This window comes from Echeneis naucrates, chromosome 11 (assembly GCF_900963305.1).
Source record: "Echeneis naucrates chromosome 11, fEcheNa1.1, whole genome shotgun sequence".
Lineage (NCBI taxonomy): Eukaryota > Metazoa > Chordata > Actinopteri > Carangiformes > Echeneidae > Echeneis > Echeneis naucrates.
Genome location: NC_042521.1, coordinates 11,082,831 through 11,105,232, shown reverse-complemented (window position 1 = coordinate 11,105,232; position 22,402 = coordinate 11,082,831). Strand labels below are relative to the sequence as shown.

The following is a 22,402-nucleotide window of genomic DNA, read 5'->3' as shown; positions in this document are numbered from 1 at the left end:
AAAAAAACACCTTAAATCATTTTCAGTCGAGTAAAATGATGACATTCTGATTGATTTCTTTTTTAGGTTAAAAGAAAAATATGAAAATAGAGTTGACAGTACATTTAGGCACACTATTAACACATACTGTACACAGATATGCACAATTTTCATTATCATAGATTCATATATACTGGGGTTAAAAACAAAAAACAAGCAGCCTTCCTGTATGGAGAGGTGTGCAGAAAGTTAAAGGTGACATCTCCTTCACCACAGGGACAAAATATCTACCTCCCAGAAAGAGGCTCAAGTTCATGTCCTACTCAGCCAATCAAGAGTCCACCAAGGCTGCTCATTTTCAGCAAATCACAGCAGACAAAGCAGTTCCATCCAATGACTGCAGCAGAATGGGGCTCCATCCAGCTAATGGGAGACGCCCTCCCACAGGTGCTACTAAGTGCTCATTAGCAGTGATTCCATCGGTCACAGGACGCAGTTCCCCTGTGAACATTGGACAGGAAGAAGAGGTGGGGGGGGCAGCCCCGCCCCCTCTTCCTGTCCAGTTCTGATCACACGCAACACACACACACACACACACACAAACACGTGTGAATGCATAAAACGCCACGAGTTAAAAAGAAGCAGTTGCTTGAGGCCGCCTCTGAGCTAGCTATAGCTCAATGAGCTAATAATTGGGCTATGACACACAACCCAATCGATACCCAGAACACAGATTTTGCATTAATGGATGAGGGGTAGGTGGGAAAATACACCCCTGCCCCCAACACACATATCCAAAACAAAACAAAAACCCTCAGACTTATAAAACAAGTCTGTAAAATAAACTTGAACAACTTTTACAACAACGGAATGTTAAGTTGTCGGGATAAGAAGACATTTCTAGGGAAACTTCTTTCATGTTTTCGACTATTAAAACAAAATGAATTGCCTTGTCAGTACACAAAGATTCAAAATGCACATGCATTAAAGAAAAAATATTGCACAAATTAAAGACATTTCCTCAGAATAAAAATGATATAGGGCTATAGCTCCATTTCTACATCTTGATTTCTTCATAGCGCTCAGTCGTGTGAAGGAGAGCTACCTCTAGTGTGTCTCTTGGTCAGTATATACTGTATGTAGTTTAAGGCTGGTTCACTAGCTCACACTGGCACAGTTTCTGACTGAAGATGGTTGCTTTCTTTGTGCAACACACACACACACACACACACACACACACACACACACACACACACACACACACACACACACACACACACACACACACACACACACACACACACACACACACACACACACACACACACACACACACACACACACACACACACACACACACACACACACACAGAAATTCTATACAAGCTGAATACAGACGAAACCAGAGAGTACATTCTTTGATAATGGGCTTGGACAGCCAGAGCTGAGATTTCCATGACTGTAACACACTTCAGTGTTTTCTCACAGGCAATATGAAGCACAGTAATGTTCAGAATAATCCCAACATCAAACCAGTGCACTCACAAACACGCACACACGCATATGGACAGCATGAGCTTTGGTCATCACAGGTTATGGGGCTAGCATTTGGGGGGGGTGGCCTATTCTTTGAGGATCATGGGCGGAACAGATGATGTAACGCTTCAAAAAGCCAAAAATTATAATATATATATATATATATTATACATACGTCACTGTGATTCAAAAGAAGCATTGAGGCTGGAAAAAATGCTGACAGTGAAAATAAAAATCATCCTTTCAACCAATGTTCAGTCACATTTAAAAACAGCGCCTCTTTAACCCAGTGCTATTGACTTATTTGGTTGCTATGAAAACAATATTGTTGCATGTTCACAAGTGTGCAGCTTTTGCAGATCCAATGTCTACAGCATGAAGGTCATTCTGACTACACCGTGGGGCCAGTTCAATGATGGCGGACAAAGCTGGCCAAAAGACAGACGTGGGAAGGTAAGGTAAGGCAAGGTGTGGGTCTATGCTATCTACTCCTCCAGTTTAAAAACAATACAGTATCTGTGGTCCCCTCTCTGAACCACATGAAAGCAGCACTGATCGGCCCAGGAGAAAGCTAAACACAACTAAAAAGTCAAAAGAAATTATGGGGCAAATGTAGAAAGTAAAAGAAAAGAGTGCCATGTTTGGTCTTGTTGCAAATTACAAGACTTGTGTTTGCGCACCAGTGTGTCAGAGCCAGAGGTGGGCTGAGTGTGTGTTGTTCATCCTTCAGTTCTGCTTCGTAAGAAAGTAATCAGCTGGATAATTGGAGTGTTTTCAGTAAAAGAGTGCGTGAGACAGGTGGAATTAATGGCAGAAATCACAAACACCCATACCAAGCCCCCCGCTCTCCATCTGAGCTCTCAAGTTTGTGTGTTTCTAGCCGGTCCTGTTGCCTCTGTCCTTTCCTGTCACCTCTTAAGAGAGGAGGATTTGAGTTTCTGACTGTATCTGTGGATACGTGGCGATCGGGAGTGCAGCTTGACAAAGAGCTCAGGGAATTTGTATTGAGGGAACATTGTCTCCAGGAAGCCCTCCAGGAAAACATAGACTAACCGACGATTCATGGGTTGGTACTGGAACATGTCAAAGACACGCAGGATGCCCTTTCTTGTGGTGTCTGCTCCAATAATGTGCTTCAGCTCATCTGGGTAAGAAAGAGGTAAGAAAGAGAAATTAAGTGGAGTGTAGTTACAAGAGCCCAGATTAAATTTTGCCACAAGCTCGCACCAGAGCCACCAGAAGAGAGTTTAGGTGACTGTCCTGAGGCAACAATCATGGAGGCCATTCTATCACTTAGTGGCCTCTAGAGGCATCAGAAAGTAGACAAAAAACTAACTTGGACAAACCACAGAACAAGTAATAGACTATGTGGCTTTTAATGTTTAGCATTTCTTACAGTGCAGCAAGTGGATAAGGTTCTGCAAAACATGTTTTCACCTGGCATAATACCCAGCAGGCTGGTCTTAGCAGCTACTCGTGTCCTCATGCGGATGCTCTTGTCCCGACGGGGTGGCGTTTCGGCCAATATACCGTTAGGCCAGTATGAATCCCTATGAGGGGTCAGAACCATTCAGAGTTAGTTATAAGTCCTCTGACAAATTAAATTATGTGAAAGAAGGGAAAATTACTTACCTGAATTTCTTGACGTAGTCTGCAACCTGTTCTGGTGAGGTTAAATAGTCCACATGATCTACAATTTTCCTGCAGAGAGAAAGGAAACATAATTCCGATTGCATTCTGCATCAGATATCAGTTATCTCCTTTCATACCACTAAAATTCATAATAAAGTGTATGTATGTCAGAGCGAGTGATTTCTTTGCCCACATTGACATTCTTCCTGTTAACCTTTTTTTTGTATTCAAAAGTACCAAATGTGGGAAACCGTTGAAAACACATATTTGAGATGCTTTTGATGAATAGAATATATCTCCAGTCCCTGTACATCTGTTGAGATCTCTGACCTGTTGATAGTGTCTCCATATGTGGCTCTGATGAGCTGCTGCAGCAGATTCTTAATGTTCCTACGCAGCCACTGGTTTTTCTCCTTCAGGTCAAAGACTTCATCCATGAGCAGAAGCATTACCCTCAGTGGTATGTTATCATCCACCTGGACACACAAGGTACATCCTTATCATTTCAAATAAATATTAAAAGAAATAAAAATACAGCTACCATACCCGCTGACAGACTCACATTGTCATCAAGCTGGGCAGAGACTCGACAGTGATCAGGGTCGATTTCAGACTTGGGGAGAAGTGGAGGCACCTGGGAGAGCAGAGAAGATGTTGAGAAGTTCGATAAACAAGGGTTCTGTTTAAGTCATTTATTTAGATGCAAAATATTTTCCTTATTACCTTCAATATAGACTGTTTAATGTCCTGGCCAAGTCTTTCTGACATGCGGCCCATGTTATCAGACACTTTGGTCATTCCTTCAGCCAGGCTGTCTGGAAGGGCTTTCACCGCATTGGACACGTTCCTCATAGAGCTCCTCAAAGGATTGACAAATGTGTCTATCTGATAAAGGAATGAAACAAAAATAGAACATTTATTTTACAAAACACCTAATCCCCTTTAACCCTCTTAACATTAAAAAAAACATTGTGAAGTCTTCCATCAGTAAATGACACTGAAAGGTGGATTTTTGTTAAAAAAAAATGTTAATTACCTTTCGTGCGAACTCTCCTTTCCCCTTGCTGTAGGCCTTGTTTTCTAGGAAGTCATAGACATAAGGAATCAGAGTTGGGCAGGCCTTCACCATCTCAGGGTTCAGCAACAACTGAAAGACACAAGCACAAGTTATTGATGTACACCAACAAAACATTTCATCAATATATGTAAAATGTGTCAACAATATGTAAAAGACTTACCTGCAGGTAAGCATTGAGATCTTTTTTTCTCTTCTCCAAGAACTCTCTGTCCATGTTGTTGAATGTCTTTTTTCCTGGCAGCTTGAGAATTGATGCAAGGTTCTCAAACTAAAATAAAATAGAAAGACAAACAATGTTTTAACATGCAGTCACATTTATACTGGACAAGGAGAAATGTTGTTGTCTTATTCATCCTGACTGGCACACACACCTGTTCAGTGATCCTCATATGGAAATCATGAAAGTCAGAGTAGCGACGGTAGGTTTTCCAACAGTCCTCACTGCCATCCTGGTTACGTCTGACCACAGTGATGGCGTATAGGGCGTAGGTCTTACCGTGGTCGTTGCAAACCCCTGCAGCACCCCAGAAGCCAGGGAGACATGCATCAGCTACTCCGTGTGGAAAAATATCCAACAGGGGAATGGAGGAAGAAGGGGGTGGGGTGAAGATGAAAGCAGAGGAAAGAAAGGTGCAGATGCAAAGTGTGTGGGAAGTAGAGCAGGCAAAAGAAAGAATGCAAAGAAGATTGTGGAAATGTGATAAAAGGGAGGAAAATGTGACAGAATGACAGGAAAGGTAATGGAGGGACAAGGGGGAAGGAAGGAAAAGCGAAAAACAGAAGACGATTGAAGGTGTTGGAGTGAAAGAAATAAAGAAAACTGGAACAGGATGAAAGTGACACAGCAGACATGCAGATAAATGGAGCTAGGAGGTGAAAAAAACATGCATGGAGAGGCCAGTAGGGACTCACAAATACCCAAAATGCATTACATAAGTCACACTGTGGACATATACAGTTATAACACCCAAATCCCACATCAAGTAAAAGTCTAAATGTTTAAGTTGGCGTGCACATATGACCTTCCTAATTCAAAAATTCAAAGCTTTCTTCTTAACCCCTAATCTAAGACCGACACTTGGTAAAAAATATACAAAGTTGTGCACTTAGACTGTGTATGTGGGTGTGTGTCTGTACCTGTGTCAGAGATGAAGGCATGTAGGTGCATAAATTCATCATGGCAGGCATTGGACAAGTCATCCAAAGACTGAAATAATGAGAAAAGAAGATATAGTCCAAGAGTTTTCACACAAAAACCAACCAGAAGGGATGAACTACAAAAACTGCGCCAGAGGTTCCGACATGTCAAAATGTTCTATGTTGACTTACTAGGTTTATGCTTCCAGTGGGAGAGCCATTAAAAGATTCTCCATCTCCATCATCAGATCCCCGGTAGCTCGGCTCTTTCAACATGTCCAGCTCTGCTAGCATACGGACGTAAAGAGGGCTCTGCTTGAAGGAGGGATAGTAACGCTCATCACGCAGCATCAGCTCATATACCTGTAAATACAACATGGGAAAATTTCAAAAATAAAGCAACACAAATAATGTGTGTCATGTATTAAATTCGTAAAGTGTTAGTTTCATTAAAATCGGTAATATGGAAAGTAAATACTATGAAAGATGTTTTACTTTTCTTTGGATTTCATCAAATATCTCTGGTGTGGGATCGTCCTTCTGGAGTTTGTCCCCAAGTTTTGTCACAGACACCTCATCCACTTGCACCCTGGGAGATGCCTTTTGGAGAAGAATCAAAAGACTTCAGCAGATCATTTCATACAGTGGGGGGATATTTTCAAACAATTTGATGAAACTGATAGGAGGATGGAGTACTTAAAGGTAAGTACAAATATGTGTAATGTTCCACATAACTGCAGAGTTGAACTTCAAAGGGGATCAAAACATTTTACTTCAGTGTTAATTAATCCTCTTGATTATTAAAATTACTTTTTACTCATGTCTTAACACCTATCTTCTACCTTGTCAGACAGATATTGTTCATAGACACCCAGGGCTGCGGCCTTCAATAGTCCCTTAGTGGTGCTCGGCTGCTTCTTGCCGTCTTTTTGCCAGCCCTCCATGGCCTCCAGCTGCTGCTGTGCTGTCACTCTGTAGCCCTCCACAGTGAGCCAGAAAAACAGCTCCGCCTGGGCGCCTGCTGCCTGCATGAAATCTGGATCAACAGATACAAAAATTGTCAGTTTTTGGTTGTACAAATATACAGTATATGGCACAAATACTTTGGATTACTGCATCATTTAAATGGTCTATTGCAATCTGGTCTGTAAAGTGGGGTGACCCATTAAAATCTATGAACTGGAGAGTGCTAAACAAGACAGGTCAGAGTTGTAAATTTTGAAAACATGGATTTCGTTTATAGATTCTGAAGAAGATTAACAAATGTTCATGTCTTGGAATGACCACAGTCTGGCACCCGTGCTGTATGTGATGATGCATTTCCAGAATTACCCATGAAGAATTGCAGAGCTATGTTGTGGATGAGGATGTGATCCAGTGGGATAACGCACAGCTTGCCAAAGTTGGCTGCCAGCTTCAAGGCGTCAACCTCCTACACAAAAGAGACACAGGGTAAGAAATGTCTAGCACATAGAGAACAGAGAAAACTCTTTGCTCAATTTAGTCAACTCCAAAAGATAAATCTTTACAAATAAACTGACTTCTTCAGTGTATACACAGTAAAACTATAATCAATAATAAACTGTTAAACGATATGAGACTGTACGGTTTATTTGCTCCGCCAGTGTAAGTGCTATATAGCCTGTGCTGTAGTTTCTTACCTTGCCAGACTGCAGCCTCTGGATTCTGGTCTCACACACCTTCTTCACAAACAGAAGACTGTTAATCTGGTTCTTGATCACATTGATGTCTAAAGGACATACAAAGACAAAAAGACACCGGAGCAGGAGATCAATGCAGTACAGTTTTTCGGCTGTCCTTTGCATGACTTGACTATGAGAGTGTACGATTATATGCACCTACCGTCCCCGGCAGTGTCCAAGGAACGGAGGTACTGAAGCTCCTCCAGGACCTTGTCCTTGACAGCCTCCAGCTCAGCAGGCTTATCTGTCATCTTGAGGATATTCATAAAGGCTTCATAGTTACAGCTGGAGTCCCGTATCTTGAGAGACAGAGACACACACACAAAAACACAACTCAACAATACAACGACAAAAAACGCCCTTTCTATCCCATTTCATTTAATTATTGATTTCTGATATGGATAGTAAGATTGATCACAGGTGAACGCTACAGGTCAGTGCCAAATCTCACCATCCAGATGACAAACTGGTTGATGTAATCTGGGTCACTCAGCTGGTTGATCAAAGGAAGCAACACACCACGGGCCAACACCTCCTGAAAACAACAAAAAAACATCGAAATGCTTATTGCTGTATAACAAATCACTTTGTGACTGAATATGTAATGTTGCAGATTGGTCAAACAGACCTATCAAGTAACACTTAGAGATATAAAATACATGATTTTGTATTTGTTTATCTTATGTTTACTCACCCTTAGGAAGTATCTCATGTTCTTGTTGTGGAAATCTCCAGGAGGTAGTAACAGATACAGAAGCAGTTCACACAGGTCTCGAAGGAAACCTGACACCCACAGCGTATTAATAGTCTTTACTCACATCAACATCAAACAATATCACACTTGGGGGAAGAGATCTGCATCATAGTGTTAAATGTGAAATAAGAAATTGCACAAACATTTTACCTTCTTCATCTTTGTGTGAAGTGCACACAACATCTCGGCAAATCTTCCTTTCCATCTCAACCTCAGCCTCAAAGAACGAGTCCACTAGCTCCTCCATAATGTCTCCTGTTCAGAAATCAAATTTTCTTGTAATTTTTTTGTGCTTAACTCTATATCTACATATATCTATTTATATACACGCATATATATATATATCTGTGTGTGTGTGTGTGTGTTTTTGCAACATAACTGTAAACTAAGCTTATTGTGTATGTCTAACAAAACATCACAAAATCCATGAATGTCTGTGTATACTTTGTTTGTCCTCTCTGTCAGTGAGGCGATCTTGGGCTTTTCTAAAGACACGTAAATGGGTGGCAAAGTCGTCAACCAGGCGAGTGGTGAAGTAAGGCTGCCAGTCCACCTCTTTGGACCTTTGGACACATGCGCGCACATACAGACACACATACAGACACACATACAGACACACATACAGACACACACAAGCAAAGCAGTTGAGAAATTATGAACAGATTTTACCTGTATTAAATATAAATGCAGAAAAAAGAAGAAAGAAATCCTTGTCATTCAGAGTCAGCATGTGCTGTGATATTTTTTTTTACCGTGTTGAGAACTGGACGAGGGCATTCTGCAAAGTCTGTCTGATCTCCAATAAGAAGGACTCGTCCTCACTCAGAGTATAGTACCAGTACTGGATATAGTCTCTTAGAGCAAACTGAATCACCTAAAGAGAAAAGAAGAAAGAAAAATGTAAAGTTGACCTCTGGGCTGGATCAAAAAGGATGGAAAGTGAAAGAAGGGAGAGTGAAGTAAATGTAACACCACACTGGAGGGAAAGATGGGCAAGTAACACTACTTGGAGGAAAACACCAAGGGAACAGATTACTCAGCAGCCATGTCCAAGAAAACCTGGATAAATCAATCAACCTTTAACTCCAGTCTGTTGCACAAAATAGTGATTGATTGCAGCTATGCAGTGTGATTCAATCAAACGAACACATTCATTTCACATTTACGTGAGCTTCTGTAGGATTTGGTCAGGGAAATATATTTTTGTGTAAGAAAAATGACTAAAGCAAAAGTATTTCGGAGAGTATTACTCAAGCTTACATGATCTCATGTTAAACTGTGCAAGATCCTGAGGTTTACATTGCTGTTGAAATGATTAGTGTGCATTCCCAGGGAGGAAGGGATAACAGAGGCTCCATGGTGGAGTTGTCTGTGTCATCTGACCATGTCAAACTGCTGAGTCTGCACTTATCCACGCTGGCCACACTGCTTTACTGGAGATAAAATCGTTACAAACTTGCTTTCTGCTCTAAGTTTTGTAACCATGTGATAGGTTGGAAAGAGAAACTGTGACCAACAGATTGCAGCCACAAAGCTCATGTTCGCTGTCAGCAATACTGACAGGATCTGCTTTAGAAAAGTGTTGAACTCAATCATAGCATTTCAGTCATGCTGTAGCTATTTTATTCCTAATATGCCATGATGGTGCAAATGTGGTAATGTGGCAGTAACAGAAGAGGAACTTTCAGTTCCTCTGTTAAGTTTTCTGCTTATGGATAGCTCCTTATGGATATGGATCAATTTACATAATGAAACTTATATAGAACATATGATAAAGATAAATTAACTTATTTTGGAACCTCTTAAACAGAAGTCACAGTGTGTTGCATTGAATGTATTCAAAATCTGCTTTTTTCTGGCTAGAGTGAATCTGGTGTGTATATATATATATATATATATTTTTTTTTTTTTTTTTTTTTTTTTTTTTTCTCTATCATGTGTGAAGATGATTACATCAAAAATGTGATGAGCAAAGTCTGGAATTCCTTTTTTCCATGGTGTTATGACAGAGAAATGCCAGTGTTCAGGATGACGACATTTTCATTTGTTTTGGCAGGGAAAAAAAGGAGCTAACATCCTGGTCCTGGTTAATCTGGTGGCACAGAAGAAAGTAGGATCCAACTTCTGGTGAAAAAGAGGATTTAAGAGTCATGCTGTGTTTGACAGTGATGTCTGCTTTATGGCTTGAGACCATTAAGTTGCTGACCTAGGCCAGCTGATGGTTTAGACAGTGACCCGTGTGGGGCAGAGTCCAAAAAGTCTCTCATAATCCTGTTATTCTCTGTTAGCTCCCCTTCTTAGCTCCTGTCTCAGTAGAAACACACTGCATAGAAGACTTTCTTACAAAGGCATACATGCATGCATGCATACACCCACACATGCACACACACCTGTTGTAGTGGTTCATCAATAAAACTGGAGCCAGTCAGTCTCCTGTCAATCTTTATAGGCTTGATCTCCAGCTTCATTTCGTCCAATGTCTGAAAGGGTTAGGGAAACACGGAACAATGAGAGATGTAAACAATCAAATCAGTAAATAAGTAACTGATGTACGGTATCTGAATTAGTTTATCAACAAAGAAACTTGATTAACAACTAATTCAAATGCTTGCGTGGGTGAGGTCAAACTGTGTGTGTGTGTTTAAGTGTGTTGTTACCTTCAGTATACCAATCTGTGTGGATGGCAGATAAGAGTGCTCGCATTTTTCCAGGTGTTTCTCTGAGTTGATCTTTCCATAGAGCAAAGTGACTGCAAAGCCCCTGGAAGACAGAGGTGATAACAAGATGAGTTAAAAAGTGATTTACTGGCCACCTGTACAAAAACACCCCACGTGGAATAGCAGGCTCATAGATAGACATGAGGTAATGTTTACAAGTCTTAACACTCACCCTCCAATGAAGCAGAAGATATAAAAAGCCAAGTAGAATATGGCAAAGGGTCCAAAGGTGACAAGGAACAGCACGACTCCAAGACCCCCCCATCCCCAGATGGATAGACTGGCCTAAAATATAAAAAAAAAAAAACATAAGTAGTTTGAAAACCCAGCATTTTACCTCTTTTTAGCAAGCACAGCTTCTCTACCAACATTTCAGTTAGTCTGAAAGGTCATTTAAGTTGGTCAAAGGAAATCTTTCTCTCTATTGTCTCACCAAGGTCGTAGATGCTTCCATCACAACAAACAGGTCTTTTAATCTACTGCCCTGTCAACAACTTCAATTATATTATATATATATATATATATATATATATATATATATATATATATATATATATATGAGCAATTAATTTGTTATTACCATTTGAACTACTGTCTAAAATGGATTAAGCTTCCTACAGCTACTTCACAATTACTGCACATAAAACTGAGCTTGACAGCAGACTGAGGACTGTTGAGGAAAAATCAGCTGCGCTGATTGTGCTGTAAAATCACCTCATCCACAAGCCAGAGAAAACAAACAAACAAAAAAATCCACTCTTTTACACTTCAGATGTGAGCACAGGAAAAAATTATTTTAAAAGACAAACTGTGGTGTGCTCTATTGTCAGGATATATCAGATGAAGACTTTGAGTGTGCGTGCATGCACGCGAGTCACATCCTATGGTTTTCCTGTTTTTGTCAGTGCAGGAAACCAAACTCCATTTTCCAGCTAGCAAGTCTGTCACAATTTTTCTTATAAATTAGTCTAAATGCTCTGTTCAGTAACACACTGTACCAATGTTGCACATAAAAGAGACGAGAATATGAAGTCATGTTACTGTATAAGTGTCGCTGGCACAAAAAGCAGAGCCAATACCTACTCAGGTCAGGTCAATTCAGGCGGAGGGTTTTTAAATTGGAAGTGACCTCCATTATGACTTCACATCTCATGAGTTCATCTCGTTTTCCTAAGGTCATGCTCAGCCATGACATCAAAAGGTTATTTGCTTAAAAATGGACATGTCTGGATGCTTGTTGAAATGGGAGGACTGTCTTCCTTCTCAGTACCTTAACCCGGTGGACATTTGTCCATGACCTTATTCTGATAACATGTGCTTCTGTGTTTATTCATAGCCCGTGACCAAAGGATAAGATGGTTAATATAACTGATCTATTTAGTTGAGAAAGCCTCACAATGAATGTCTACACCATAAAAAAAAAATATTTTCTTATTTGTTAATACAAAAATTTAAATTAATATATAAAAAAATTACTGAATTTATATCAGTTAATGTATTGTTTACATTTTTTTCCCAAATGTTTATACATGTTCTGACACTAAAATGTCTGGTTACAGTGTTTTATGTGCATGTTGGTGTGAATGCTGGTGGTTGTTACATGGAGGATGAGTCTAATAAGTAGGTCCACAAACTTAACTGTCTCTGCAGGTACAAGTTACTAAAATAAAGCTGAACTATGTGGTGAGTACGATATTATAGACATAATGTGATGTGGCTAACTTGACAAATGCACTTATCAATATGTGAACAACTGTTACAGTCACACACTGTAACGTCACACTCTTGCCATTATAGTAGAGTCACAGACATTGTGATGATCATCAGTGATGATCACGGGCTGCCTTACATTCATAATAGAATTCCTTAGATAGGTACATCCACTGATGGAGCCACACAGGAAAAGACAGCTCTTCCATCAGACCCTAATACATTGTTCTCACTGCCAAAACCTGCTCTAGAAAAATCAGACGACACACGGTGGACTGGGATGCTAAATGTATTGCATTCGATCCAGCCTCAGATTACTAACTTGACAATACAAACTGACTTAGAATGATGACAGGTTAACAAAAAAAAAAAAAAAGACTTTATGTGCTCAAGTTGAGATCAAGCAGATCAGAGTTCGACTTCCATCACCACAACACCAGCTGAGGATCACAGAATATACAGCACAAAGTAAAAACTAAAGCCTGATTCTGATGATTGTCAGGAGGCCTTGTTGACCCAGACTTTATTTGCTCACCGTAAACCCACAGCTTACTACACAGGAGAGAGCCTGTCAGGGTTTAGGCTGAGACAAGACAGCAGAACTGACTTTAAATATATGGATCATTGCACTAACAGAGTAACAACTTCAATGAGCACACCTTGGAATATATGATGCACAGCAGACAGTCACATCATTTACAAAAATTAGGAAGAAATCTGGTTAGGGCAGGACATATTAGAAGTTGTTATTCTATTGCAATAACCTGATTATTCTAAATCCCACATATACACGTATGTGAGTCATCAGTTCCCTCCCATAAGCCCTTGCAAATTTTGTGCCAAGGCTGATAGATGTAAATATATTAGTTAAGTAAGATGCGGTAGACTGAAGAGCTTTTCTCTTATTTTTTAAAGAGCACCCATTTTGGTGAGTGTATAGACAAACTTATTTAGACTTTCTCTTCTCAATTGCATTGTTACAATTTGGTCATTACAAATAATAGCCAGAATTTGATGCCATTTATTTTGTGAACAGTTTCCTCCTCTTCCAATGATTAATTTACGGAATTTACAATGCTTGGACTCTCAGAAGGTTATTGTGAACGTGTTGAATGCATATGTACACACTTGCACCCAGGCTGAAGAATGCATCCAAACTGGCTAGACTACCCCCTCTATCTCATGTCATAACTGGCTGGAACCAAGCCACAAATGACAGGCTTCGGAATATCAGAAGGGAATAAGATGACTACTTGTGCAGTTGAGCTAGGAGTGGTAGAGATACAAAGGCACAATTCAAAGGACAGCTTACACCCTGCCATAAACTTTGACTTTCTTAACTGAACAGCAACGTACTGACACTTCCATGGTAACCGGCCATATTATTGGCCACAGTTTACACGAATGCCAAATTATATAGGTCTTTATTCAAGTATTAAATAGGTTCTAGCTATCAGGCAAAACTCTGCAAATGCTTTGACCTTTAGAAATAGATCTACTCTGTTTAGTTTCTACCACACAGTAATTGCAGAGAGGGCAATTGGTGGTGCTCAGGAGAGTTTAGCAGGCCACTACAGTCATGACTAACGCATTAGTCCCAAGCTACATGCTAACAGGTGACCACAATGTAAACACACAAGATAACCATGTGATAAAGTTTCATTACCTTGTGCAATGTACTTGTAGCAGCAACTGCTCACAAAACTACTCTAGTTGACAACCTCAGAAACTTTTTAGTTCATTCAGTGCCTATATGTGGGGTGGCTCTGGGCTTGACCATATTAACAGCACTCAATGTTTTCTTCAAGCATTTTTGTAAATATTATCTCTGGAGTGGTATATGTTCAGTGAATGCTGCAGTTCAAATTCATAATTTTGGGATATTTGCTAAGTTCACATGCATATGTCCATCTGTAAAAAGATAGTGCAAGGAAATCTTGTTCAATTCCCACACACTCAATGGCATCATTCCCTGAGAAAGCATTTGAGTGCAGTTCAAATGGGTAATGTAAGTCTGGTCTGACGTCAGTGGTGCCAGTGAACGGCTGTAGGGAATGTGGAGGCTATCAGTAGAGCTGCACGATGAGGTGATGAGGCTGTGGAGGGTTGGCTCTGTAGGAGAGATGATAATGAACACTCTTGAGTCATTACAGCTTACACAGGATTTTAAACATGAACCATCTGTTCCAGTGATTAACACCAAAGCGCATCAGGAACACACATCTAACCATCTAAGCAATTCCTCACACAACCCACACTGAATATATGCACATAAACACCAATCTAAAAATTTTTAAAAGCCTTTCAAAATGATGACAACTAAATCTTAATACTTAAATTAATTCAAATCATCACCCAGCTCCAGTAATAAGAACAAATTATAGAATAATAGACAATTATTTGTTGTGTTACTACAATGACCAAGGAAAAAAAAAAAAATAATAATAACCACTAACCATTTGACTAATAATTTCAGAAATGTATTTTTCAATTTAAAGATAAATCCCAGATTTGGTCGTATTTATAGAAATACAGATTCAAGTCTGAGATCTCTCTCTCTAATACACACATTTTAAATGACTGGTGGTAAGTTTAGAAACATTTCAAAAAAGTAAATAAAAGTGCTAAGATATAAAGAGGCAAAGTTTCTGATGAGTGCTGTGCTGTTGGACGTCCTTAAATCCAGGCATAGACGCACCTTCTTATCAGTGTCTTGGAGATTTTCATTTCCCAGGTTTCCTATTGAAACTTCAAAATAAATCTACATAAGATTTTTTGCACAGTCGTTAACCAGACACACATATTGCTCAAGGGTAATATTTCTATTTTTGGGAACCATGCACAAGTCCACAAGCGCCAGCTGATAAGTGTGATTAGGGTGGTCATTGGGCGAGAGGCTACTTCAGCCCATTAAAGCTCTACTGTGGAAGATCCATTGTTAATGCCTAAGAGAGAGAGTAAAGTAAATATGGCCCGATTGGTCATGCTGGCTTAATCCACCATAACAACCACAATAGAAAGACAATAGAAAGGCATTTTCATCTTGAGTAGTATATAGTGCTATATAAATTGAAACTCAAGCTGTGTGCAAAAAATCCCAAAAATTTGCAACAGTGTGGATGGTTTATTCCCAAAGTTATAAAAAAAAAATAGATGATGAGATTACGTTGTCAGGGTTTTTTTCATAGTGAATTATGATTCAAATCTACCTTTTGCAAATGATAAAGTTGAACTACCTTAATCGGTCTGGACATCAAAACACCTGTCAATAAGTTGGAAGTGACAAGAGGATACAGTGTTGTGTTTTGCTTCTGGGACAGGGGTTACATTTGTGTACATTAAAAAAAGTGATGATAACACGTTCATAAATGTTAAAAACAGACTACTGACCATGAAATATGAAAGGCTGAGGTAACATTATTAAAATAGTATTTGAAATGTTGCTGAAGGTGTGCTGTAGTGTGTCGTCTTGTCTGTAGGTTGGCTGAAATCCTGTTTACCAGTGTGTAGAACATATTCTGTCCTCTGAAGGCGGTCAGCTGTCCGCTGCCTTCAGTGACACCCCTCACTGACAGATTGAACAGATACTGGCAACATTGCAGATTGCTAAATCAAAACCCGTTCTGTGCAGTTGCCTACTAACAAGCCTTGAGCTATCATTAACTTAAACACATTAACATTAGGTAAAATAATGAAAGCACAGCAGGAGAGGGAATAGACACAGCTGCAAAACTACTCTGATTTTGTAATCACTGTAAAACATTTAGCGTTTGATGAGTAGTTCATCATCCAAGTGCAGTGTGTGAGTATTTTGAAGTGTATATCTGCACTCTGAAGAGACTATTATATTTGGCCCTGCTCACACTTTGCAAAATAATGTAAATGTGAAATGCATTGTGTGTCTCCACATGACGTGGACTCACTGTCAATATATCTTGATACAAACAACACATGAATGGAGCTTCATTCTTGAAAGGTGCCTGTTTGACTGTGCAACCAGCTCTATTAACTAAAGGAAGGAGGGAGAGGTGTGCAAGATGACAAGCCGGCCTGATGTGACAGTGTTCTGGCCTTAATGTCCACCAAGCTTTGATTAAGACACCTTAATGGGATTTAGCCAGGGGTGAAAAGCACTGAGACAGCTCTGTGCCCTGAATGCACTCACATCTCCCTATAACAAACCAACTTAGCGTACAAAAGTGTATTCATCAAGCATTGCGGGTCATTCATTCCCAGAGGTAGATCACAAGCACACAAGAAGAAATTGAAATAAAGCATAAAGTGATAATACAATTTAAGTGTGTTTTTATTATTACCTGAAAACTAACTGGTATCTTAGGTAAAATCATGATTGATGATGACAACATAAGTGTTAACATAAAGGAGTATGTGTTACAGCTTTAAGGGCATCTTCAGCTGACCTCACCTTACAGCCATGACAAAGATGGCAGGGCTGATGTAAATCACAGGATAGAGCAACACAAGCCCCTCATTTGCCTTGGACAAAGGGGCAGCAGAGAGTGACATTTTACAAAATGCAACTGTTGAGTTGAAGTGAAAAACCTGACTGTACTTTACACACTAATCAGTGCAACTTATTAGGGATGCATTGTAATGCATCAGCTGCTGAAGCCCCATTACCAATGCTGTACTTAAACTACTGGAGACGTGCCGAGATGTGGTCAGGCCACCTACCACTCAGGCTAGGTGGACACAGTCGTGTTTTCTTGTTGGCTGATATCATTGAGCGGTCTATCTATGTCAAGGGAGGGATCCCAGTGTGCACTAATGAACAGCACTACGCGAGAACTGAAGCAAAACTACAATGTCATTCAAGTCACACAAAAAACGGCTTATCACAAATCATCGCAAAGCTGAGACTAATCCCTACAGCCACTGACCAGCAACAATAGACTTAAGACACCCTATAACTATTACAAAACAAGCCCGTGTTAGCCTAGTTATTTGTGCCTGACACAAGGCAGGCAGCCACCCTCTCTGAAAGTACCAGACAGCTGGGAACAAACGACTTCGAAAACAATATGAGGAGGAAATGCACAACATAAAACATCAGCCGCACAAATAGCTGTCATAGGTAAATGTGCTTGTAACCAATGTTTACTCTGGCTACCTATAGAGATTATAGTGCTGTACCTTTGATCAATCATGCTGACACTAAATATATATAACTTCATTTAGCAGTTAAAATCAATCTTAGTCAGGTAACAGGGGACGCCTGTCTCACCTGTGTTTGTTGTGGTGCAGAAATCCGTCGTTGAGGGACGTTACTCATAATCTAAACGCATAATAACCGACATTACCTATGGCGAGCTACCTTCCAAAACGGTGCTGACAGTGCGGATATCCTGAGCTCATTGTGTTGACTTAGCGTTAACAGTGTAATCCCGGGCTGAATGCCACTTATAGCAGGCTGGCTTTGGAAAACGCCGGGCTCTGTGCAGTCCTGTCCCCTGTCGGGCTGTGTGTTTACCTGCGGGGCTAACGTCGCGGCGCTAACTGCTACAAGCTAACTAGCCAGGTCTACAACTGGAAAACAAACTACTATCACGATACACGCGTCATTCTCACCGGGGCTAACTTACCTCTGCAAACATCGTCCAAAAGGCTGTGCGTGCGAGGGCTCTGGCTAACCTCGACACATTGTAAAATGCGAAGAGGGGGTTATTTTCTCGGTTAAAAACGATCGTATTTCCAATCTCCGTACTCTCGTCGGAGCGTCGCCATGTTTGCCAGCTTTACGTCTGGGGCGCCCCGTTTCTGTACGCCGTCGTGCGATTGGCTGGGAAGAGATGACGTAGAACATATCCACAAATGCAGCGATAATCAACTGACCTATTTATAATGTGCAAACTTTGAGCGAATTAAATATTATGGAACGAAAGTCTCCTCGCCAACATACACAGTGGCATACGTAATTTATTTCTTTAAGTCTATGTATGATTGTGTAAATTAGCAAAACGCCATTTAGTATAATGTTAATCTATGTAATGATCTAAGTATGCTCTCTGAGTGTCTAACAAGCGTTTTTATTTATACGTGTGTTTCTGTAATAATGCTAGAAATGCATATGCAGTGTAATATTTTCATAATCAGAATAAACTTTATTGTCATGACACCATGTACAATGAAATGATGTAATCGTCATGTGTTGTATTTTTAGGTTGTTGCTTCATGAATAATTGCCTTTACAAATAAAATTATTTTTGATATAATTTAATAAGATTATACGATACGGATATTTTCATGTTTCGAAAATGTGGTTTAATGTTGATACGCAAAATGAGTTAGTTTAATCATGATAGTAATTAATAAACACTTCAAATTAAAATCATAGTTCACATTAAGTCGTATCAAAAATATTTGAAAGTTGTTGTTTTTGGGCTCTTTTGTTGATCAAATTTCAGATGTTTAACAATTCCGATGCCTTATCACAAGGCCAAACAACGGCTTATTTTGTGTGGCTCATTATGGTTTGGGGGCTCTCCAAACCAAAGTTTGTGTGAGAGTGCAAAGGAGCTGCTTTATTCGCAAATAGGAGAACAATGACGTTTCAGCAGCGAAACTGGACAGGTGGAAGAGCAAAGGCAAGATTGAAGAAAGATATCTGGAAAATGGAAAACCTTTATAATGATTTTTTTAAATCGCTTTGCTAGCTTTAACACAGCCTCGTAAAAGAAGAGATCAATGGCGTGGCAGTGAGCGTCAGGTCATACACCCACCTGTTCATCTCCACCTGAGCCCACCAGGAAGAAGCTTTAGCGGGTTCGTTTTGTGGTAAGTGGCAGCCCCAAGTTTATCTGCTGATATATATATATATATAATTTTATTTTTATTTTTTTTTAACTAAGCTAGAATTTCCTTTGACCTAACGACTTCAACAATAAATTTGATAAAATAAACCTTTTGGATTTAATTGAATGGTGAATCTTCATGTATGTTATATTTTATATATTTTTATTTGGCAGCAAGGACTTGCTTTTAATTGTATCTCTATTGTAAGTCCAGTATTATTATTATTGACAATACCTATGCAAAAAATCTCTGTCTGTGTATGATGGTAGGATCTGAATCAGAGAGCTGTAAATATTGGAGATGGGTCAATGTACCCACTTCCTGCTCACATGATTGACCAGTAGCAATCTGGAAACCTGGTTAAAAAATGCGTAATGAATTGCTTTCATGGGACTTATGTGAACCTTACCCTGCCTGGTAGCCTATATAAAGAGAAAGTGGTGGTTGTGTTTTTAATTATTTCCTTCTGTCATTCAATGACTTTCCCTCTCTGTCACACACCCCACTGAAATACACAGGCAAATTATGAAAATAGACTTTATACCCTCACCTTGGGTTACTGTACAAACCCAATATAAACAGAGCATATGACATGCCAAATGGTACTTTGGCTTCCTGTTTTTTACATACATTTATTTAAGTTTAGGACATGGTTAATGTTGTTTTGTTTTTTGTATTTACAGGAAATAAGATAATAGTGGCTTGATCTACCTTTTTTGTAGATATGCTCATAACTGTTGACCTCTTTTTTGGAGTCCCTAGTACCTGTAGCCAAACTGGACCCTGTGGTTTTTTAATCTGCAGGGTTAGGTCTATATCACTAGAGGTCACTGCCAATCCATTTTAAACTCCTGTTGGATCAAGGGGGTAATCTAAAAATATCCAAAAGAGGTATTTCTCAAAGAAATCCCTTGGATGCCATAAATTCACAAACTATGATGAGCCACCCAAAACTGCAAAAAGCAAATAGAGACAATAATATCTCACAGGAAAGTTGAGTAGATTTAAAGCAATATTTAATTAAAAAAAATGTTAGACACCAAAGCTGAAAACATATAAACAAGAAAGTTAGTTCAAGGCAGGCATCTGTTCAGTCAGATAAACATGAGCACATAGTGTTTATATTTGTTGGATGACCATATGTTGCACAAACGGCTCATCAACTCAAAATTAATTTGCCATTTAAAAGCATCATTGACTTGTTTCCAGGGGCTAACACATTCTCCTGTTGTGTTTAAACGAATGAGTGACCTGAGGGAGGGCATCCATGATAGTCCGGCCTGGAGGAGAATGAGGACTGGTGTGTCATAGTTCAGAGGTTATGAGGTGGAATGTGACAGCAGGAAATGCAAGTTATAGGTATATATTTTTGATGTTTTTTGCTTCTAAAACTACAATAAAAAAAGAGTCTTGTTTCTGTTTGATCCATTGCAGATTTGGATTTTTTTTTATATTTTGCCAAAGCAGAGTGTCAAGTCCTGTAGCTAAAGCTAAAGTTATACTGAAAATGCACTTTTCGATAATCCAAAAAAATTTTCCAGGCTATGGTCAACATCAAAAGGAATAAAATCTTCTGTCCCTGAGATGTGAAATTATGTAATGTTCATTCCGATTCAATGACTCACTGTGGCTTTAGCTGAAGAAAAAGCAGAGCTTACAGTTAACTTGAAAAAATAAAACAACTGCAACTGGGACTGAGCCTCAGTTGGACAAAAGAGTCACTAAGATAACTGTAACTATTAGTATTAATACTATAAGTATAATTTATCAGTGTTTGATTTTAGTGATTTGCAGTTGAAAAAACATTTTTGATAAAAAAAAAATAGAGGTGGAAATTTTCAGATGTTTCAGATGTTTTCAGATGTTTAAAATGCTCAACAGGCTCATTGACTATTTTCACGTTGTAAACTTATACAACTAGAGTCTACTATAGAGAAACACAAAATAAGGTAACAATATGCCATTTCAGAAGCTGAAAAAAGCGAGTTAGATACTGAGATAACTTGGCAAAAGTGATGTCTGGATAAGAAAACCCAATTTCAACCCAATTTTTTACAATGACTAAACTGGGTTCCCGGAACCACTCCAACCTGTGAGCTGCTGCACCCCAGTGGACTTAAATGGTAATGCAAGCAGGCCAGCAAATAATTTGGAAACTACAATTTTTGTGAAGGAATGTAATATTATAAAAATGAAGCACATAGACATCATGTTGAATGAAAATGTTATGTCATATGTTAGTCAATCACTCCTTCCTATCACAAAACTAATATGAAGAAAACATGACAACGTAATTTGTATGTTTTTCCCCAAGTTCTGCGCATACATTGGATTTAAATGTGAGGAACTTCTTATATGCACTAAATTAGATGTTAGTGGATTGTTGAGCAACCTGGTTTGCATTTATTCATCACTTTTTAAAAATTCCATAATGCTCCCGCTGAAGACTGCACTAGGCACAGGGTTGGATGTGTAACAAACTTTACAGATGGTTCATTGTGTTTAGGCATATCAAAGTGACGAACCACTGTGAAGCTTCCTACATGTTGACTAGCTGTAAATGTAGAGACTATAAACTCTTTATCCTCACTTTGGATTTGTGGGGCACATTCTAAAAATAGATATTTATGTTGAGTATCACATTCCATCATAATAATAATAAAATATGATGCCCTCCCGGCAGCAGTTAACTCTTCAGTTGCATGTTCGTGTGCATGTTTCTTCTAAGTCCATGGTGACAGGGTGACAGAAACTAGATTATGGGTGACACCGGCTAAATGTTTGCAGACGATGACTCGAGATATCTAATCACCACACTAACTAGGGTCATAAGGGTGGGCCAGTGGGCCAACTCGCCCAAGGCACAGTGGGTACTGATGGGGAAGATGTTTACATCTGAATCAACGGTTTTGTGTGTGTGTGTGCATGTGCACGTGCATATGCACCCCCTCATTTGTCCGTCTACCACTCGCCTGAGGGGAAAGTGTGTTTGGCGACTGCTCTTCCAAACCCCACTTAACACAACCTTTCCCCCCCCTGACCTCGGCATAATCCACACAGCCCTGACATAAGGAGGAGAGAGGACACTTCCTGGTGCACAACAACAGTGTCATTCTATACTGTGGGTTCATTCTTGTGGTTCGATGGTAACCGCCATCACACACAGTCACACAAAGTCATTCAGTCACAGAAAATAAGATGGATCGTTTACAGTCTTTGTGGGGTGCATATTTGTTAATTACATTCAGTGACACCACACAAGGACAGAATAACAAGTCACATAAACAGTGCAGATATCAGACCCTAGAGCTACAAAATATCTCTGCAAAGACTGCGCCATAGA

General features: G+C 39.5%; 1 protein-coding gene across 2 annotated transcripts; it reads right to left on the bottom strand.

Annotated features, from left to right (window-relative positions):
• Window positions 1-1,232: 1,232 nt before the first annotated feature.
• Window positions 1,233-17,990, bottom strand: snx13 (sorting nexin 13). Of its 2 annotated transcripts, none has more exons than XM_029514670.1 (25): window positions 17,850-17,990; window positions 10,709-10,821; window positions 10,477-10,579; window positions 10,210-10,299; window positions 8,572-8,693; window positions 8,264-8,382; window positions 7,970-8,074; window positions 7,760-7,848; window positions 7,517-7,600; window positions 7,226-7,364; window positions 7,024-7,112; window positions 6,695-6,794; window positions 6,205-6,398; window positions 5,858-5,962; window positions 5,555-5,725; window positions 5,363-5,432; window positions 4,597-4,739; window positions 4,386-4,493; window positions 4,184-4,294; window positions 3,871-4,032; window positions 3,710-3,781; window positions 3,478-3,623; window positions 3,148-3,216; window positions 2,953-3,065; window positions 1,233-2,659 (listed from the first exon to the last, which is right to left on the bottom strand). In XM_029514670.1, the coding sequence occupies exons 1-25, from the start codon at window positions 17,859-17,861 to the stop codon at window positions 2,424-2,426; spliced, it is 2,865 nt and encodes a 954-aa protein (XP_029370530.1). In that variant the 5' UTR covers window positions 17,862-17,990; the 3' UTR covers window positions 1,233-2,423. The 2 variants fall into 2 exon arrangements, with proteins under 2 accessions (XP_029370530.1, XP_029370529.1); XM_029514669.1 differs by having other exon boundaries at window positions 2,424-2,659; window positions 4,597-4,775.
• Window positions 17,991-22,402: the final 4,412 nt, after the last annotated feature.

Bases quoted from the DNA above. Each gene is read 5' to 3' on its own strand.
- snx13 (XM_029514669.1), bottom strand. The intron at 3,782-3,870 runs GTAATAAGGAAA...CTGCTCTCCCAG, and splicing joins TTAAACAGTCTATATTGAAG to GTGCCTCCACTTCTCCCCAA. The intron at 3,624-3,709 runs GTGAGTCTGTCA...TTGTGTGTCCAG, and splicing joins CTGCCCAGCTTGATGACAAT to GTGGATGATAACATACCACT.